Source organism: Colletotrichum karsti (genome assembly GCF_011947395.1).
Source record: "Colletotrichum karsti strain CkLH20 chromosome Unknown Scaffold76, whole genome shotgun sequence".
In the NCBI taxonomy this organism is placed as follows: Eukaryota; Fungi; Ascomycota; class Sordariomycetes; order Glomerellales; family Glomerellaceae; genus Colletotrichum; species Colletotrichum karsti.
In genome coordinates this window covers 10,226-29,574 of record NW_024065976.1, presented here as the reverse complement: position 1 = coordinate 29,574, position 19,349 = coordinate 10,226, and the positions used below count along the sequence as shown (strand labels likewise).

Sequence of the window (19,349 nt, the reverse complement as noted above, 5' to 3'; positions counted from 1 at the left end):
CTGTCTGGCTTTGTCGTCGAAAACCTACTGCCCGCACTAGGTCGGGTAAAACTCGGTCATGCGAGAGGGGCCCGGGGACTTTGACCGCCTCCCGAACGACGGGTCCACATTTCCCGGGCCGATGTCCGGGCCATCGGGTCCCGTCGGTCCCGTCGTGTTCGGCCTGCTTTGCCTTTCTTCCTGCGCAAGAGTCAGTCAATGCGACCACACGTAGTGTTTGGTAGAGCCCACTTAGCTCGGCATAGGTGCCGGCCGGGTCTGGTTTTGCCAACATATGAACGTCGTCGTCCATGTTTGGCTTCTTGGTGTTGTCGTTGGCGATAGAGGAGATGGTACGAGACTGAGTGGGTGCTTCAGATCGCCTTTAGTAATTCCAGTATACGCAGCGAGACAATCAGATTGTGAAACTCTGGTCGATGCACATCTTGGGGATGAGATTTCGTGGCATCAGCCAATGTAGCAGCGCCAGTTGAAGAGGGCAGAGCCACTGACTGCGAATTGCGGAATTTCGGACCGTCATCAAATCAGATCACAGTGGGCTTCCATCGCTAAGCTGCCGACGGCCGATGGCTTTGGCGACAAGCTCCAGCCACTTCGACTGTCGACCTGAGACTGACTCACAGAGTCGTCTGTTCGAATCTCAACATGCCACTGCGAAGACGGACAGCCCGCTAGGTGCTGCAGTGTTATAAATATAGACCATGATCGAAGTCGCTCAGGGCGGCCAGTTCTTCCAAGTGGAACACTCGGACACTCCTCGACGGGTTCGACATGTTTCCACGACACAACCTCAACCATAGGGGCGGGAAATGTGACGCCGGAGAGACGAAGGTCGTGCATGAACTCGTGCCCACAGAACACCCTTGTGAAAGCCATACCCTCCAGGACGCACTCCTGCATTCACCACGCCAAAGACGCTTCAGCTTCGGAGTTCGGGTTCCCATTGCAAGGATAGCCGTGTCGCTCGGGCGATCTTCGAGTGAGTCCTTGAATACTGGCGATGAATCTCTTCGGACAGTCCTTCTTCGCGACTTGATGGACACAATACCCAGCTCTTTGTGTTCATCGCAATAGAGAATGTCTTCCCGGGGAATACTCGGCAAGGTGCATCTCTCGGAGACCACTTGGCCGCAGCTGCGTATCTCCTCGAACAATGCTCGAATGGCCAGACGCAGGAGATGAGTGACAAAGTCCGTGTGTCCTTGTGCTTCCAACTCCTGATCGCTTCTTCTCCATGTGCTCTTTCCTTGCGGGGCCCGACTGGGTTCATCACCTTTTAGGAAATAAGAGCAGCGGATGCGTGATACATTGCGCCGAATGGCTAGCTGGGATCGAACGCGCCCAGCTGGTAAATGAAGGAGTGAAACAAGCGGGAACACTTCGTGGTGCTTCTCTCGCTCTTCGTGACACGGGTGACGGCTTGATGCTGTCGTCTGGATAGAGCGAGTCCTGGAGCCGTAGATCGGCTGATGGCATGCCTGACGAGCTCGGGATCGGGTCTCTGCTTGAGCTCCTCTCCAATGCCACCTAGATCTTGATACGGTTCTTTGGAGGTCTTTCCAGGTGTGGCTGCGTCAGGAACGGCACGATTTTCCAGAATGACTTCCTGTCCCTCGATCAGGACACCCCGACCTCTGAGACGCTTCTAATGAACCGATTTGGGGAGACCAAGATCGCGAGGCCCGCTGTGCTAAGCGTAAACAACTGTGTCTTGGACGAAGCCCTGAGTTTTCAGAGACTCCTTCGACTCTTTGCCCTTCAAAAGTCGGTCTTGCCCTCATCTCACGGGTCCGTGGAGAAGACTCGTTTGAGGGGTCGCGTCTCGTGACGATGAAATCCACTTCTTTTGACTTTCGACACTGTGGTGCTTAGTCGGACATCATGCAAGCGGCGCAGATAATCTCGAAGATTTTGCCGGTAGATGCACAGGGCTCTCCTATTGAGGTATCCGAGCTGGACCCGGGGCCGGGCCGGTATGAAACCGACAGGGCAGAACAATCGATTCTGATATCTGGATAGAGCTGACTGAGGCAACGCCTCGCTGTTTTGGTCTTCTAGACCATTGCACGTAGTACGCCACCTCACGACGAGACCAGTGGGCTATGAGTGCCACACAACGGGCGCTTAGATGTGTTTTTCGCACTAATTTAGCAGTGATTTGAGACAATTCTTGCGCGAAGAGCGCAAGAAGAGAGAAGTAATGTGCGGACGGATCTGAGCTTCCCATTCGGAATGTCCCAGGGCAACGGCGATATACGGGCCGAACCTTGCCATCGGGATCTCCCAGGGGAACGACAACGAAGGGACGGGTCTCAGTCGGTAGTCGGGGTGCGCCAGGGCAACGACGATACTCTGGACACTGGCACCTGCTTGTGGCACCATCTGACGTAGAGGCTGTCGATGCGGCAATCCACCCATGGTGACGGCGACGGGAGCCGGTTGCCGCTTTTTCTTGCGTTACTGGCTCTCCTTGTGGGCCAAGCACGCCGAGGGAAGCCAGATCTCCAAGACACAAGTCTTCCTTATCGTTTGATTGCTTCAGGCGAAGACTGATATTACGAGACGAAGATCCATTTCGGCGGGAGACTGAAGTCGGGAATAGTACCAGACGATAGAGTACGAGGATGATGTATCAACGGCGGACGATGCGTACAGCCGGACAGCAGGTCTCACTGTCATCGGCGGGTTTCTTCAAGAATATCATCGGGAAACAGTTTGTCAACGCTGAAGACGGCGTCCGCGACGTGCCTCTTTCCCCTGCTGGTCGCATGCATCATCTTGCCGTCAGCCGAGGGAAACTGATCTGATGGGGGCGACCTGCGAGGAGCTTTCCTCACAGCCTTGGACGAAACTGTTGGATTGGTTAATTTCAACCAAAAGCAGCGAGAAATCTGAACTGGCTCGACTCTTATGCAATGTCTTTGAGTCCAGGGCGACCAAATTCGCTCTCACTGTTTGCTTCTCACGATTAGACATTGCCGGCAGCAGCCTCTGTGATTTCGTCGAGAAAGGCCCGGCAGTAGTCTGGCTGCAAAGAAACTCAGACCAGAGACCAAGGTCTTCCGCACAATTGACATGGCACTCTTCCTGGGGCCTCGAAGGACTCATCGAGGGGGCGCCGTGGAAGAGCCGGCAGCACAATCGAGGATGGCGAAAGGGCCCGAGCTCATGCATCCTGGGGTCGGGAATAATCCGCCTTTCGGCCTTTCTCTTACGCAAGGAAGATCCGATGGTATTGTTTGCTCCGTGAGCAGTTGAAGTACATCTTGTGAAGGTAGTTTTGACGTTTGTGAATCTGTTGTGGGCTAGGCGAGTCGAGATGCCATGTCGAACATCTCAGTGTGTAGCTGAGCCGGGTTTGTCTGGACCAGGCGGGAGCAACATCGCCTGCATGCGTCCCGGCATGAACATATGACGGGGTTGAATCGTCGGGCAGCACCTTCGGCCTTCTGTCTTTTGCCTGTTGCTTGGTTCGTCCAGGTGGATGTGTGAGCGTTTGCGGGTGTATATCGGGGTGAGCGTTGAAGGGTTTTAGAAGACCTGGGGTCTGCGTGGCGAGCTTCCTGGTTTGGCGATTCTATCAAGTGCTTCCCTTCCCGTTGTCTTGACTTGCCATATGGATAGGTAATCGCTTTGTGCCAAGCCCACCGCGATATTGGCGCCGATTCGCTCTCGTGATCGTATCCACTAGGGTCTTTGTCCATATTGGTTATACTCTCGAAGGAGTATGAATTGTGCGGCCGTACGGGCATACACATGTGGGCGTGGGGCGTCAAAACTGATTAATATGCAAGGCTTGTTGATCCGGAGTGTCACATCCTCAGACCACAACACATCCAGTGTAGGTGGACTTCATAGACACCTACGGAGGCCGACTGTGTCCGAGGAGGGTCACCAGTAGGTACTGGGACGTCAAGGCCACGATCAGCACCCATAACTCCATGCTTTTGGCCATTGGCTAAGAGGGAAAAGATACCCCCTTGCAGTCGCACCGTGACCGCAGTAGACCGGGTCACTCTTCCCATAGTGCTGTGAGCAGGTAGATTGTGAAGACCTCCCAGAATCTGATCTGGTCTGCAGCAGTGGCACCGACACAGCGTCCTGGGAAGTCCGACCCCTCTTTCAATGGTAGTCTCTAGGTATCTGAGTGCTCAGTGCTCACAGCACTCATTGAGCCCGGGGATTTAGACATGCTTCACACATTGTCTTATGAGTCGAGGTGCTGCGTTGTTGAAGAGATACGAGGTGAGTCGAGCAGTGCCTACGAGTAAGCTTCGTGAACAGTTCTTATGTTATCCCGCCGGATCGCTGACGCCCTGAATCGATGACGTTGTTGGCGATCTTCACCTGTTCGGCAGTTGACTCTGGAAACATGAAATTCCGGATCATCGTGATCACGTTTCTGTGCGTCTTGTTGGACTTCTTTTGGCTGAAAAATGCATCAGGAGGGTTTCATCTGTTTACCCATTGGAAGGTGACAAAGAATCATCAGGCAGAGACCTCATAAGCGATATGTAAAGGGCTTATTGGCTCCAGCCCGGTGACAAACGATGCAAGCGCGCTGTTGATGACCACCACAAACGTCGATATCGCCACCTTCAACGTAGCCACATTGTGGACGAAAAGTGTTGACGTCGAAAAGGACAGCGCGGACGGGACAGTTCGTCCTCCATGAGCGTCCAGCGCGCCAATCTGATTGGTCTGGTAACCTCTTTAACGATCGTCAACGAGGTGCTTCGCCGTGACATTAACCACCCATCGCTCAACGAAACGTTTGATAGTGCGTGGGTCTCTGATTTTGTCACGAAAAAGAAGCGATAAGTAGAGGTTTCCGATCGGCGGGCCCGTCGCAGCCAAGCTAGATCAGCATGTAGGATAGTCATGAACCGTGGGGCTGGGTAAGTGTGTGCATCCTGGCGAGAACGAACGTCGAGATATATGCCGATAGAGTGCCATGGTTCTCGGAGTTCTGACATAGCCTTTCGAAAGCTTGGATGCTGAACTTTTGGCCGGCCCGGGGCAGCTTGAATCAGCCTGTCCCAAGTTGATTGTCGACAGAGTAAGTCTGGAGTGGCTTCTCGAGCATGGTGCCTGCGAGATACGATGTTCCATTCCGAGATTCGAGAGTAGTGTTGGGCGCGAGAATGCCGCGGGGCGATGTCAAATGCGCAGTTAAGCGAGTCTTCGTCCACATGGCCAGCTCCAGCGTCGCTTTTCGGGAGTACCGCGCGTGAATTGGTTGCTTCTCATTCTGCCAGGCGTCCGAGTACCGGCTAGCGTCTTATCGCGGATAAGAAGATTCAAATAAGGACGGGATGAGTAAGGTACGGCTTAGTAGCACCGTAGTTGAGAAGGGAGGCGATGAGAAGAATGAAGATGAGATTCAACGACCCATGCCGATGTCCTCTTCAGCGTACCCCAGTGCAAGCCTCTTGTGTTAACAGACGTCGGAAGGAATGGTGGTGATGTTGCAAGTTGGCTATGTAGACTCTTTCGCTGCATTGGATGAACCAAGGTAGGGTGTGACGGATGGTACTAGCGGTGTGATCCGGGGCCCCAGGGGAAATATTATGCATCCCATCTCCCACCCCGTCCCAACGTCCCAAAAGAGCCCAAGGCAAGGGAGGCCAAAGGATCCTGCGGAAATAGCAAACGGAGGTAATACTCAGTACAAGCTCTTCTCGGCCAGTCCAGGGCAATCGACGACAGGATTCATCCCGTTGGCCAGAGAACAAACGCCGAGCTGACCAAATCCGTCGGCGGTCAGATATTGGCTTCTGTGCCGTATGCAGGTCAACGTGTCTTTCTCCGGAAAAGTAGCCAGCAATACACATCAGAAAACTAGCTGCGGGATGTTTCTGACGTGAAGCTTGGTTGCCCGTCCCACGCGTGGTCTGTATAAGTGCTGCCTCGAAGAGTTCCGAGCTGCCAAGGGCAGGTCGGTCCAGAGCAGTGGTCGTCCGTCACGCCGTCTTGAACTGGACAGATCCAAGTGGCCGACGATTCACCTCTTCAATTCTTGCGAGGGCTCGCCTCGTGGTCTTCATTTCCTCGGTTGGCCGCATGGCAATCTCACCATCGTGGTTGACTCGCTAGGGGCGGTTTATTGCGAGACATGTGCTACCATGGAGTGGGCGAGGGGTGCAGGATCATACGATCCTAGAAGAGGATGGGTAAAAAGAAGCAGTGAGAGTGTAACCAATCTGCCTGAGCAAGCAATAAGTGGTGGGATATTTCTGTGGTGTGTGGCAGGAGGAGGCGCCGTCACGAACCTCGCCGAGCATGTCCAGCAACCAGTTGCCGAACAGACGCTCGCTTTTGCTTTCGTAACCTGCATCCACACATTCAGTGGGATACCAGCCGTCTAGCGTACATTGAACAGTCTTGGGAGTGCGGCGAGTGGGTGAGCTTGTCCTGACCTTGTGATCGCGTTCGGGGATCTCCTTCTCGCAGTGCATCTTGACCATAATGGGGACATCTTTGTAGGTCGAGTTCGAGGGCCTGTGTATGTACCCTTCCATGGCGCTGGTAATCAGAGCCGCATCTAAAGGCGCTGAGGCCGACGACGATGTTGCATCCAGAGCCTTGAGAGCCCGCTCGAGTTTTGCAACGTCATCCCCGTTCCTGCTGCCTTCTTTCCTTTTCCAGAGAGATCTGGTGAGCGAGAAGGATAACGTGAGGTTGGCCAGCCCGTTGGAGATAGGGGTCCCGGTCATTGGCAGGAACGCAAGGGCCTCAGCGTTGAGCGTTGAACTCGCGCAGGTTCGACGGTAGGTCAGCGGGCCTCTATCGGCCGCAATGGAAGGCCATCTCAATTCCAGAGGGAGCAGGAACATCTTGCTGATCCTCCATCTCTTTGAAGAGTTTTGGTTTCCTGGCTGGGCCCATGCCGCGTTCCAGGGAGACATCACCCAACACCTCCATCCAGGCAGCAGTGTCTTTGACGATATGGATGCTCTAGACCGGCTTGATGTACTGCAACAACCCCGGCCTGAGATAAACGAGGACGACATGGGGAAAAAGTGCTGGGCTTCTCTTCTTCGGATGTTCGCAGGGTAATCAAGGGGTGTGCCGGTTGTGAAGGGCGCTCCTCGGCTGTAAGCGTACATGTAGAGTCGGTACAGTCCGACGTCAATCCCATGAAGAGAGCAACTCTGCCGAGATACAACCAGTCACCTTGGCAAAGATCCGGTAAGAATGAAAATTCTCTCTGCGATGGACGAGAATCTTGAAAGCAACAAAGTCGATGGGGATAGTAAGTGTTTGCACGTGCGAAAGCCAAGGGCAGCCCGAATAGACCTGCTGTAGTATGTGCAGAGGTTGAAGGCGGCATGAAGGTCCCGGGGAAGCCTACTCTTGGTGGGCATCGCGATCGTGGGTTCGTCCTAGCTATAGATGGGTTGGACGATTGGGATTGTCCGGGAGGTATTGTCGTTTCCACGGAAGTTATGTCGGCCTGGCCATTGCGTACGTGATGTCTGGGATTCTTCATGAAGCCAAACAAGCCAGAATATGATCAGGTCGTGTGTAGTTGTGATGGCTGATGCTGTATCGACGGAAAGACACAAAACACGCTTCCACAGCAAGTCTCAGTAGACTGTTGCTTGATTACGTAGATAGATGTTTGTGTCAGACGACAGGATCACGTAGATGGTTCTTTGCCTCGACAACTTGGTTGAGCCCGGGGCAACACGATGCCGATAATAGTGATTCGGGCCGTGACGAAGTCTCTGGTGGGGGCTGATAGCCTTGCTGGTGAGTATGCCAACAGGGCGCGAAGATCCTGAATGGTATTCGTTAGCCGGTGTTTGAGAAACAATTTGGTAAGATTTATCTTACATATAGTATACGTGAAAAGGGAACCGAGTTCATTCCAGGACGTCGTCAAAGTGGTGCCACATGAGTACGTTCGTTTCGAGAGCTCATCCGGGGCTTCAGGGCCGGGCCGGTCTCTCGCCTGGCAGCTATTACGAATCATCCGCGAACGGCAACCGGAGACAGGTAAACCGTCTGATCGTATTCGGAGGTGACACCGAAGTGCTAATTATGTCGAAGGATGCTGCTGTGACACGGTTGGTCAGCTGAGTTGCTCTAAAAGATGATCCATCTTGACTTACCGGAGTTTCCCATTACAGCCTCCTGAATTGTATCATTTCTCCACGCTCCAACGACCCGATCCCGCTCGCCAATTCACTACACCACACTGTCTGTGGACAGACAGTCGCCGGAGTTCGCTCGCGAGTGAGACGGAACGACAAGTCTGAAGCATCGATGAGCTTGCGTATCCTTTGTTTCGAGGAGTCTGTCTCCGCAGGTGATGGTAGCATCTTGCGGCGCGATACTCGTCTGAGGGGTGCTCGTGCAAAAGGATCTAAGAATCGGTCAGACGCGCTTCGACCATTGCAAAAGTACCATCTGATGAACTACCTTCGGAATGACCCTTCATGGGATGGACGAGAATTCTGAAGCACGGCGGCAACGATCTCACAGGTGGTTCGTTGAGGAGGAGGATGAATTGAGATACATATTGACATCAAAAGTGCAGCAGACGATCAAGGCAGAGTGAGGGTCTGAAGATCGTCTCGCCATGGCAGAAGAGAAAGAGTATAGTCACGCCAAGGTCTGGTATTTCGCTGGAAATTGGTCAGGGATGGAAAAAGATGAAGAGACAGGGGATGAATCTGCTTCATTAAGTGAGGAGAGAGCGACCTCCCAGTCGCTTCCGTCTGGGTCAGAGGCAAACTTTGTTTAAGCAGGCCAGTACCGCTGCAGACATCTCTATCTGCCGCAGGTGGTCAAAGACAAGCAACATCCCGTGGTGCGGCTTCTGGCGCCGCATCTCGGGTAAGTACATATGGCGGTGTGGTAGGTCTCGCATGTGTGTGGAAACAAGAGAAACGGCCAACATGACACCCCGCAAAAGAACAGGGCATGGCGCCAGAGGGAGGGTAACGCGCAGCCAAGCGCGTCAAGCACTGCTTGATCCCGTGAGAAGTGGGGTGTGACATGACAAGAGGCAATTCCACTGGTTTTTGCAACCCATGGCGATAGGTAAAGCGACGACCTATTTGCGAGAGGATATCGGAGGTTGATTTAGGCACATGCGCTTCCAAACCTTGACGTTTCCCCTCCGCTAGGAGAGTCTTGCTGACGATGCCAGTCCGGATGACTTCAAAAGACCAGGCGAGGAGGGTTTGAGCGCTTGATACAGATGTCAAAACTGCAGAGATATGTGCAAGCCGCCGTCCAGAGAAGCTGCGAAAGTTTGGTAGAGACAAAAACAGGATGAAATGGTGGTTGGAGGACAGGCAGCGATTCCTTTCAGCAAACAGAGTTCCATTGCGGTAGATGACGTCGGCCAGAGTGTCGTCTCGCCGAGACAAGCGAAACTGGACCCTGTCCGGGGGAATGCCGGCGGATCCCCGGAAGGAAGCACCGAATAGGCCACAATCACAACAAACTGCCTGGAGAATATTGAAAATCTCCTAGTTTATTGATCAAGCAGTTGGAGTATGATGATCTCGAGCATCGTGAATGATTTTCAGGAGGTGCTGGAAGAAATCGTTGCGCATGTCCGCCGCAGAAACTGGGGACCTCAAACTCTGGGCCCATGCCAGCTACTTAGGCAACTTTGTCACCAACCCACCCAACGCAGTTCGGAATCATCGGATTTCGAGCTCCTCAGCGTCAGTGGTGTAGGGGTTAGTCTCAGAGGGACGGGTTTATTACGTATATAGTTGTCAAATTGGCGCCCACCTAGCGCCAGCCCTGCCGGACTGGCCGAGTTTCTGCCGATAATTACCGCCCGCGCGCGCCCCCTAAGGGGCGCGCTAAGGGCGCAAAAAGCAGGCTCTTTTTGCCTAGTTATAATAATATAAATTTTTCACCCTAATACTATTAAAGTGCTAATTACGCCTAATTTAATCATTAATAGTCTAGTATATATTACTAAAGCTATTATAACCCTCTTAAGCTCTCTATTATTAATATAATTATTTAATTATTATTATTCCCTATAATAAGTACCTTATTTATACTTATAAAGCTTATTATACCTACTAATTAGCTCTACTAGCTTTAACTTATTAAGATAAAAGCTTATAATCTTAATATATAGTAATATATTAACCTAATTATTAATAAGGCCCTACTAACTATACCTACCTAGCTAGAAGTATTATTATTATTACTATTTATGAAGTAAATTACTCCTTTTAAGCCTATTAAGTTACTATATAATTTATTAGCTAATAACTATTAGATTAGGTATATAAGCGTAATAAGGGCTAAAAAAAGGCACCTAATAGGGCCCTATATCTTTTAGCTTAATTTAATATTAAGCGGTATAAATACTTTAGTAGTATTAAGGTGAAAATTTATATTATTATAACTAAGTAAAAAGAGCCTACTTTTATACCCTTAGTATACCTCCTTAAGGGGTATATATAGGTAGTAATTATTAATAGAAACTTAGCTAGTCTAATAGAGCTAGTACTAAGTAGGTATTAATTTAATATATCCCCTTAAATAAGCCTAAAAAGCTACTTTTAATATATCTATTACTATTTATAAATTATATAAGATATACTTAAAACTATAGAGTTTTTAATTATTTAAAAACTTAATAAAATAATAAATAATTTAATAGATAAATAATATATTAACTAATACTTTAGCCTTTATAGACTATTTATAAGCTTTAAGCTTAAATTAGAGGCCTCTATTACTCTTATTAAAACCTCTTATAAATAGAAAGGAGTAATACTATTTTTAAGGCTTTATAAGGAGTCTCTTATAATATCTTAAGAGTTATATAATTATTAATACTTACTTTATACTTTTTAAGTAAGCTAATAGCTTTATTCTATATTATAGAGAGGGGGGTAAATAGGCCTATCCCTCTTATTACTTATAAGGTTTTTTATACTATTATAGATTAAAGCTAATAGCTAGTTATTATAGATTTTAATAATCTTATAATTTAACTTAAAATTAATAATATATTTATACTTAATATATATATAAACCTCCTATTTACCCCTCTAGCTAGATAGGCTATTAATAATATAGTAATATTTAATAAAAATATAGTAGTAGCTATATATAATATACTTAAGGGGTTAGTCTTTTTATATAGAGCTTAAAGTTTAATACTACTTTATACTTATAATATTAAAATTAATATAATATAATATAATATATTATATTACTATAAATATCTTATAAGAGTTAAAATAGTCTATTTCTATATTATTTTAATACTTTAATATATAAATATTAATAAATAAGTTAAGGGGAGATATATAGAGGATCTTAGCTAATTTATAAAACTATATACCCTTCTTAAATACTCTATACTCTATTATATATAGTATTAATAAATAAATACTTTTATACTCTATTAAGAACTACTTAAACTAAAATATACTCTTCTATATAATATTTTTAGCCTAAATAATAAGCTTATTATATATTATAATAATAATAAGCTATTACTTAGAGATTAAGGGAGCTATATATTTATAAGGGTCTTAGGAACTCTAGAATAGAGACGCTAGAAATAGCTTAAGGAACTATAGGTAAGCTAATAGTAAAGGCCTATAGGTCTAATATTATAAATAGATAAATAGACTAGGCTAGCGCGCTAAAATATACTATATTAAGCAAATTTATAGCTAATGAAGGAAAGAAAACTCTACTATAGGGCGTATATAAGATCCTAGCCTTATAGGCTAGAGCGTATAAAGCCCTACTTATATAATAGAGGTTATATAACTACTAGTTAAGCCTAAAAGGCTCCTAAGGTTATTAATATTATAATATTACCCCCCCCCTTTAGAAATATTACTATCTATAGTAATAATATAGGTATATTAAGTATAAATTATCTCTATAAAAGGGGTAGAATAAGCTTAAATTCCTCTAGATCCCTCTAAAATAATTAAGTAGCCTTTCTATTTTACTTTAAAGTTAATTAAGCTATTTTTATTATTTATTTTTAGGTTTTTATATTTAATTTAATTTTATTAAGTAGTATAAAAGCTATATTATAGTATTATAACCCTAAATAGAGGATAAGTAAGAATAAATAAATAAATAGGGGGTAATAGTATTAAGTAATAATAAGAGGGGTAAGAGTAATAAGGGTAGTAATAACTATCTCTTAGCTTAATATATAAAGGGCTTTTAGGTCCCTCTATAGTTTAAAACGCTAGAGATCTTAAGAATATTAGTATTACTCTTAGTTTAAAATTACTTAAGATCTTTAGGATATTAATACTATTTAATTAACTAGCTCTTCCTTTAAATAGGTTTTTTTAAAGTATAAATAATAAGGTTACTATTTATATTAAATATCTTATTATTATTAATAATAGGAGGTATTAGCTAAATATTCTTTATATTTAGATAGGTAAGTTATTATTAAAGTAGATAATAATAATATTATTAATAGCTATTATAATAAGCTAAATATTAAGGCGTTTTAATAGGCCTTTACTTTATAAGTTATTAATATAAAAGTTATAAAGTATAATAGAGGTATATTAAAAGCTCTTAATATTATACTATATTAGGTCCTTATTATATCCCTTTTAGTTAGCTTATTATTATAGCTTACTATATTATATTTATAAAGTAGTAATATAAAATACTTTATATTTAGGCTTATTATTAAATTTAATTAATAGGAGTAATAGCTCTATTTAATTTAATAATAGGTCCTTAATAGCTTTATATAACTTACTTAAATAGAAAACTAAATAGTATTTATATTTAGCTAATAGATTAAAGATCTAGGTATTACTCTTATTAGTAGCTTTAATAAGCTAGAAACTATTCTATAGAAAGAATAGCTTTAAGAAGTTCTAATAATACTAACTAAATATAGAGATAAAGACTTTATTATTAATATAGAGGTTATTAAAGTAATAATAATAGTTAGTAATATATTAATATTAGCTTTAAGTAGTAACTATATTTCCCTTTATAATATTCTATATAGTATAAAGCTTATTAGTTAAGTATTAAGTATTAATTTAGTTTAGTTTCTCCTTTATATTATTAAAAGTAATTAAGTATTTCTCTTACTTAAAGCTTATTTATAAAGTATAGCTATACTCTATTTTAAAAGGGTAAAAGCCTATAGTTTTACTTAATAGGGTAGTTTAAATAAAATTTATAGTAAGTAGTATTTTACTTTAGTTATTTTAAAATTAGTTAAATTAAAGCTAAAGCTATTAAGTAAGATATTAATTTATAATTTCTATTTAATTATTAGTTTTAATATAAGTAGTAGTTAATAACTATACCTATATACTATAGATTTTATAAAGCTTATTCTAAAACTTTAAGATAAACTATAAGCTTTTATTTAAAGTTATAGTAGCTAAAAAACCTATATAATAAAAGATATTAATATAGTATAGCTATATTATATTTCTTATTATTACTATTTTATAGTAGAGTAATAAAACGCTTTTTTTTAATAAGTAATAAATTATAATAAATATATTATTATACTTATAATAATTAATAAGATATAATATATAATTTATAATAATATATTCCTAGAGATAGTTAGATATTAAGAGGGGTTTAAGCTTATTTAGAGGCTTATCTTATAGCTTTTAGGTATAGTAATAGGTATAATAGTAATAAATATATTACTTTATATTTACTATAAAGTAGAGCTAATAGTAATACTATTTAAGTATCTTTAATATTTTGTTTTAGCTTAAATAGGTTGTTAGTTTCTAAATATAAACCTCTTAAATAAGTTATATCTATAGGTTTTCTTCCTTAGGAACTATTAACTTACTATTTATAACTAATAGACTATTATAAATAGCTTAGCGCTCTTTATTATTTATAGCTAAAGTATAAAGAGGTTAAAGAGATATTATAGTTTTATTATAATTAAGTTATAGTACCTATTTAATAAGAAGATAACTCTTAAGCTCTTTTATCAGGTCTATAATGCCTATAGAGGCCTTAAGAGCCTCTATAATAGCTAATAGTATTTTATATAGCTTTATAGTAATATTATTATTTAAATAGGAGGATAGTAATAATACTTATATTTAGTTAGCTTTATAGAGAGCCTATTAGGTATAGATATCTTTATTTTTCTATATTAATATATTAATAAGAATATTTCTTTAGCTTAATTTATATTTTATAGTAAAATTAAAACTAATTAAAATATTAATTTATTAGGCTTATTAAATACTAAAGAGGCGCTTTGTTATAAAGTATAGAAGTAACTAATAATCTATAATTACTTTAAACTTTTATAGGAGAGTAAATAGCTCAATATATTATTCCTCTATTATTAATATAATTATTATTATCTTATAGTTATAAATTAAGTAATTTATCTCTATTAGAAATATTATCTTAAAGAAATAAGCTATAAGGTACTATAAGCTATTATTAAGTTATAATTATAAGAGGGTATTAATATAAATTAACTTAGAGGTATCTATTTTAAAATAGATTTATAATTTTAAGCGCTAATAGTAGAGAATTAATATTAATATTAAGGCTTACTTTAGAGCTTTAAAGATAGCTTTATAGTTTACTATAAAAGTAAACTATACTCCTTTTATTATTAGTTGAGTTAGTAGCTTAATAATTTTATTATAATTCTATATAAACTATTAATAGAAATTATAAAAGCTTAAAAAGGATTAAACCCCCTTAATAGTTATAGAGGATTATGAGTTTATTATAATAGAGATTTTATTTAGATTTAGTTATATACCCTCTATTAAGATAATAAACCTAAAGTATTTAATTAATATAATATTAAATTTATACTTCTTAATATTAGCTTAAAGCTCTATATTATATAGCTAATTTAATACCTTTTTAATATATATTTTATATTTTAAAGGGTTCTCTAAGAAGATTAAGATATTATCTATATAGGTAATATAGAAGTTATTAAGGTATTTTATTAATATATTATTTATATACTATTAATATATTATAAGCTTATTATAAAGGCTAAAAAATAGAACTTTATATTTATAGGCTTTATAATAAGTTTAAAAGGTTATAAAGTCTTTAGAGTTAAAGTATATTTATATATAGTAAAATACCTACTAAATATTAAGCTTTATAAATACTTTAGCTTAATTAATCCTTATAAGTATTTTATTAATAAGTAGTAATAAGTATTAATCTTTTTTAATAAGTTTATTAAGCTTTTAAAAGTTAATATAAAAGTATAAGCTATTATTAAGCTTTTATATAAACAGTATAAATACTATAAAAAGAGCTTTATTAGTTATAATAAAATCTTTTTTTAAGTTATCTAATAGGTATTTCTATATAGCTTTTAGTTTAAGTAGAGACTATTTATACATAGAGTAGTATTTTAGTTACTCTTTAATATTCAGTTCTAGCTTAATCTTATAGTTATATAGGTAGTAAGGTATTAAAGTATTACTAATAGCCTTATTAAAATAGTCTCTATAGCTATTAAGATATATAGAGAGCTTCTTATTAACTAGCTATTATATCGTATTATTATTATTATTATTTAGAGGGTTATAGCTTATAGCTAGTTATTCCCTCTTATTTTTAATAATATAGTTAAGCTTATAGAGTATAATTAACCTAAATTCTATATCTTCTTACTTTAAGTTCTTTTTAAACCTAATAGTACTAATAAGAGCTATATTTAGGCGTTATTTAGCTATTATAGCCTCTATTAATAATTATTTTTAGTAGTAGTAATATAGAGGTTAGTATTTCTATAGGGGATTACTAATAAGTACTCTATTTAGCTTTTATAGGTTCTCTTATTAATTAATCTTCTTAATATACTATAGATATAATAAGATCTTTATAGGAGAGTTTATAGTATTTCTCTTTTATTATTATTTATTATAAAGATATTCTTTAGCCTTAAAGGTAGCTTAAAATCTTTTAGTATTTAACTAATAGTTAATATTAATCTTAATAGGCTAATAAAGGTCCTCTATATTATATATAATAATATATAGTAGGTCTTAATTAGCTAGGAGATCCTTAAGCTATAATAGGTATTATTAATATATATTTAAGTTAATACTATAATACTTAAATTATAGCTAGCTTAAGGTCCTCTACTTAGTAAATAGGGGACCCTTTACCCTTTAGGTAGAGGAGTATAGATATACTACTTTTAGTTTAAAACTTATTTATACTATAGGGATTTTCTATTTAATAACTAATAACTTAGTTCTAAATATATATAACTATAGAATAATTTAATAACCTTTATAACTAATTAATACCTTTAATAACCTCTCTTTAGTTTATAACCCTTACTTTATCTCTAATATAACGTTCTTCCTTATATACTTAATATAATTAATATATATAATTAAGTTACTTCTAATATATATTGATATAATTATATTTAATATATATTTATATTATAGTATATAGTAGGGGTCCTATAGCTTTTAGATTATATTACTTTCCTCTTTTTATAGCTTCTACCCTATTTTAATCTTATTTTATATTACTTTATATTCTATAATTAGGTCTATATTTATCTTAAGAGTATTTTTCCCTTATATCTCCTTCTATAAAATAACTAATATTATAATATTAATAGAGAGGAAAATATCTTTATCTTTATATAAAGTATAATTAATATAGAAAGGGAATAATCCCTTAATACTATATTATAAAGTATATATTACTTATTAGCTTAAATTACTAAAAATAGTAAATTAGATATTAAACTTATTTTATTATTATTAGTTTTTATATAGATAATAGGGAGCTATAGAGAAGTCCCTAAAGAAGTTTATAATATCTAGATATTTATTAGAGTTATTTTATAATATAATATTATTCTTATTTAGAGTTAGATACTTAAGGGGGGTTTAAGCTATTTAGTAAAGTAGTTTATAAAAGATATTTAGAGGAGTTTCTTTTTATTAGAAGAGTCTTTATAGGTATTTATATAAGTAGGAAGTTATAAGAGATAATAATTAGACTTTTCTATACTCTTTTATATTTATAACTATATTAAGCTTTTCTATAAGCCCTAGAGGTAGTAATAAATTAAAGCTATTACTATTTAGGTTATAGCTAGAGATATCTCTATAGTTATAAGTAGGAACGCTATATATTTATACTATATATTTATACTATATATTTATACTATATATTTATACTATATATTTATACTATATATTTATATTATACTATAGAAAGTTAAGTTATAAATAATAATAAGTAAATAGAAGCTAAATAGGAGCTTAATAATATAATAAGTATATTAAGTTATATAGTTAAGGCTTTTTTACTAGGTATATATATGTTACGGCCAGCTAACTGATAGTGGGTTTGTGTTAATAGTAAGTTAGGGATTGAGAACTATAAACAGTAATTAGTCGTTCTCTAGGTCTAGTTAAATAATTATAGGTCTTTAAAGGTCTTAGTGATCAGTTAAGGCCTCAATAAGAGTTGTAGAGTAGTTGTCACTTAGGTATAGCTGAAAGTACTAGTAAGGGTAATTATAAAGTTGATTGCTAAAGAGCTATAGAAGTTTGTCCTCAAGCGGACTTAAGTCTATCCTATATATAGGTCCTGGGTAGTCCTATTGCTGGGTGCCGTACATGCCCTATATGGCTCCTGTATCCTTGGCATATGGCTTCTGTCTTTCTGGAATATGGATGCTATATCTTGATCATATGGATCTAATCTCTTATCTTATTGTTATATAACCTATACTATAGTTCTTCCGTTCCTAAGGGATCCTTATGTGTTCCTGTGATCCTATATATAAGTGTGTTGTCATAACCGCTTAGTATCCTAGTAGGGCGTCCTTTATTAGTTATACCTAATAGGTTATAATATTAGGTCCCCTCTTTAAAGGTCTAATCCCTCAGACTAATATAAGTAGGTAGTATCTCCTAGGTTGGGGAGGCGTTAATTGTGCTTCCTGATCTCCATAATGCTGATACTATATTAGGTTGTATTTAAAAATTAAAAGATTTAAAATCCGTTCTTTATTCTACTTATAATAATGTATTTAAGTGCTTTAGTTCTTCTAACGTTATGCCCTATACTCACTATTTCCAGGCGAAGCATCCTTATTATATAGCGGAGGGTTTAAAGGTCTATTATAGGTATAAGAATTTAAAGCGTCCTTATAATAGACTAGTTGTTACATTAAGCTATAAGTCTTATTATATCTTTCTTTATAGGCTGCTTCTAACTTATTATAGTAAAGCGTCTTAGTAACTAGCGTCAAGAGTGGGAGGAAAAGGAGGAGCAGGCTAGCAATGCTCTATTAGCGCTCTATAAGAAGCTTGCTTAGGTATAATTAGAGGTAGCTAATGCGGCTAGTCGTTTAGCTTATATTTATACGACTTAGAAGTTAATTAAGGAGCGTTATATAGAGACGTTTGCTTAGGGGATGCAGGAACTTAAGGAGGCTAATGACGTTCTTCCTGCATTGGAGGCTCATAAGCGATACGTTATAGAGGATCTTCAGGCTAGAGGTGTTGAGAACGACCCTTCCTGGACTGAGTTTGGGATTGGGGAGGAGTTTGCAGACTTAGGTCCCTTGCTTAGTGATACTCCTGTAGCAGCTGCTGGGAGTGCTGGAGGTTCTTGACGGGTTCCCATGAGCTGTCTTTGTGTCTGTACCCCTTCTATTTAACGAGGTATTCTGTGTTTCTGTTGTTTTTGTGGTGGTTAATGATTTATTTAACTTCATATTCTGGTTCTAGTGGTTCCATAATAATGTAGTCTTCTATATGTGAACCTGCTGGTGCTTTTTTGAGAAGTGAAATATGAAAGACTAGATAATACTTTATAGTGTCTAGTAGTATAAGTTTGAAGTTAATGTTAGATACCTTCTTTATAATCTTAAAAGGTCTAAGTTTCTTAAAGTCTAACTTATTGCTTAGTCGTTTTATCTTAATGTTTTAGTGGAGAAGGTATATATTATCTCCCTCCTATAGAGTTAGTCCCTCAACTCTTAAGGTGTTAGCGTATTTACGCATTCATTTGCGCACAAATTTAAGTTCTCTAGGTAGCTCTTACTGGATTTCCTTAAGTTTATTAATATCTACTATAGCTTTTAGAGCTACTAGGCCTTGTTGTGGTTCTCTATAGGCTGTTGGGTTAAATCCATAGTTTAGATAGAATGGTGATTCTTTTGTACTTTCTCCTATTGCGCTATTGTAGGCGAACTGGGCCATAGGTAGTAGTTGAACCTAATTGTCTTATTAGTAGTTGACATAGCAGCGTAGATAGGTCTCTATAATCTGATTAATTTGTTCTGTCTAGCTATTAGTTTGTGGATAAAAAGCGGTAGATATCTTATAGTTAGA

The 19,349-nt window shown here is 38.9% G+C and overlaps 1 protein-coding gene across 1 annotated transcript; it reads right to left on the bottom strand.

Moving 5' to 3' along the window:
- Positions 1-36: 36 nt before the first annotated feature.
- Positions 37-6,836, bottom strand: CkaCkLH20_13179 (uncharacterized protein; the record flags this gene model as incomplete). The annotated part of the gene is made up of 3 exons (XM_038895890.1): positions 37-180; positions 6,273-6,331; positions 6,374-6,836. 3 exons carry the CDS (start codon positions 6,834-6,836, stop codon positions 37-39), a joined length of 666 nt encoding a protein of 221 aa, XP_038738802.1.
- Positions 6,837-19,349: the final 12,513 nt, after the last annotated feature.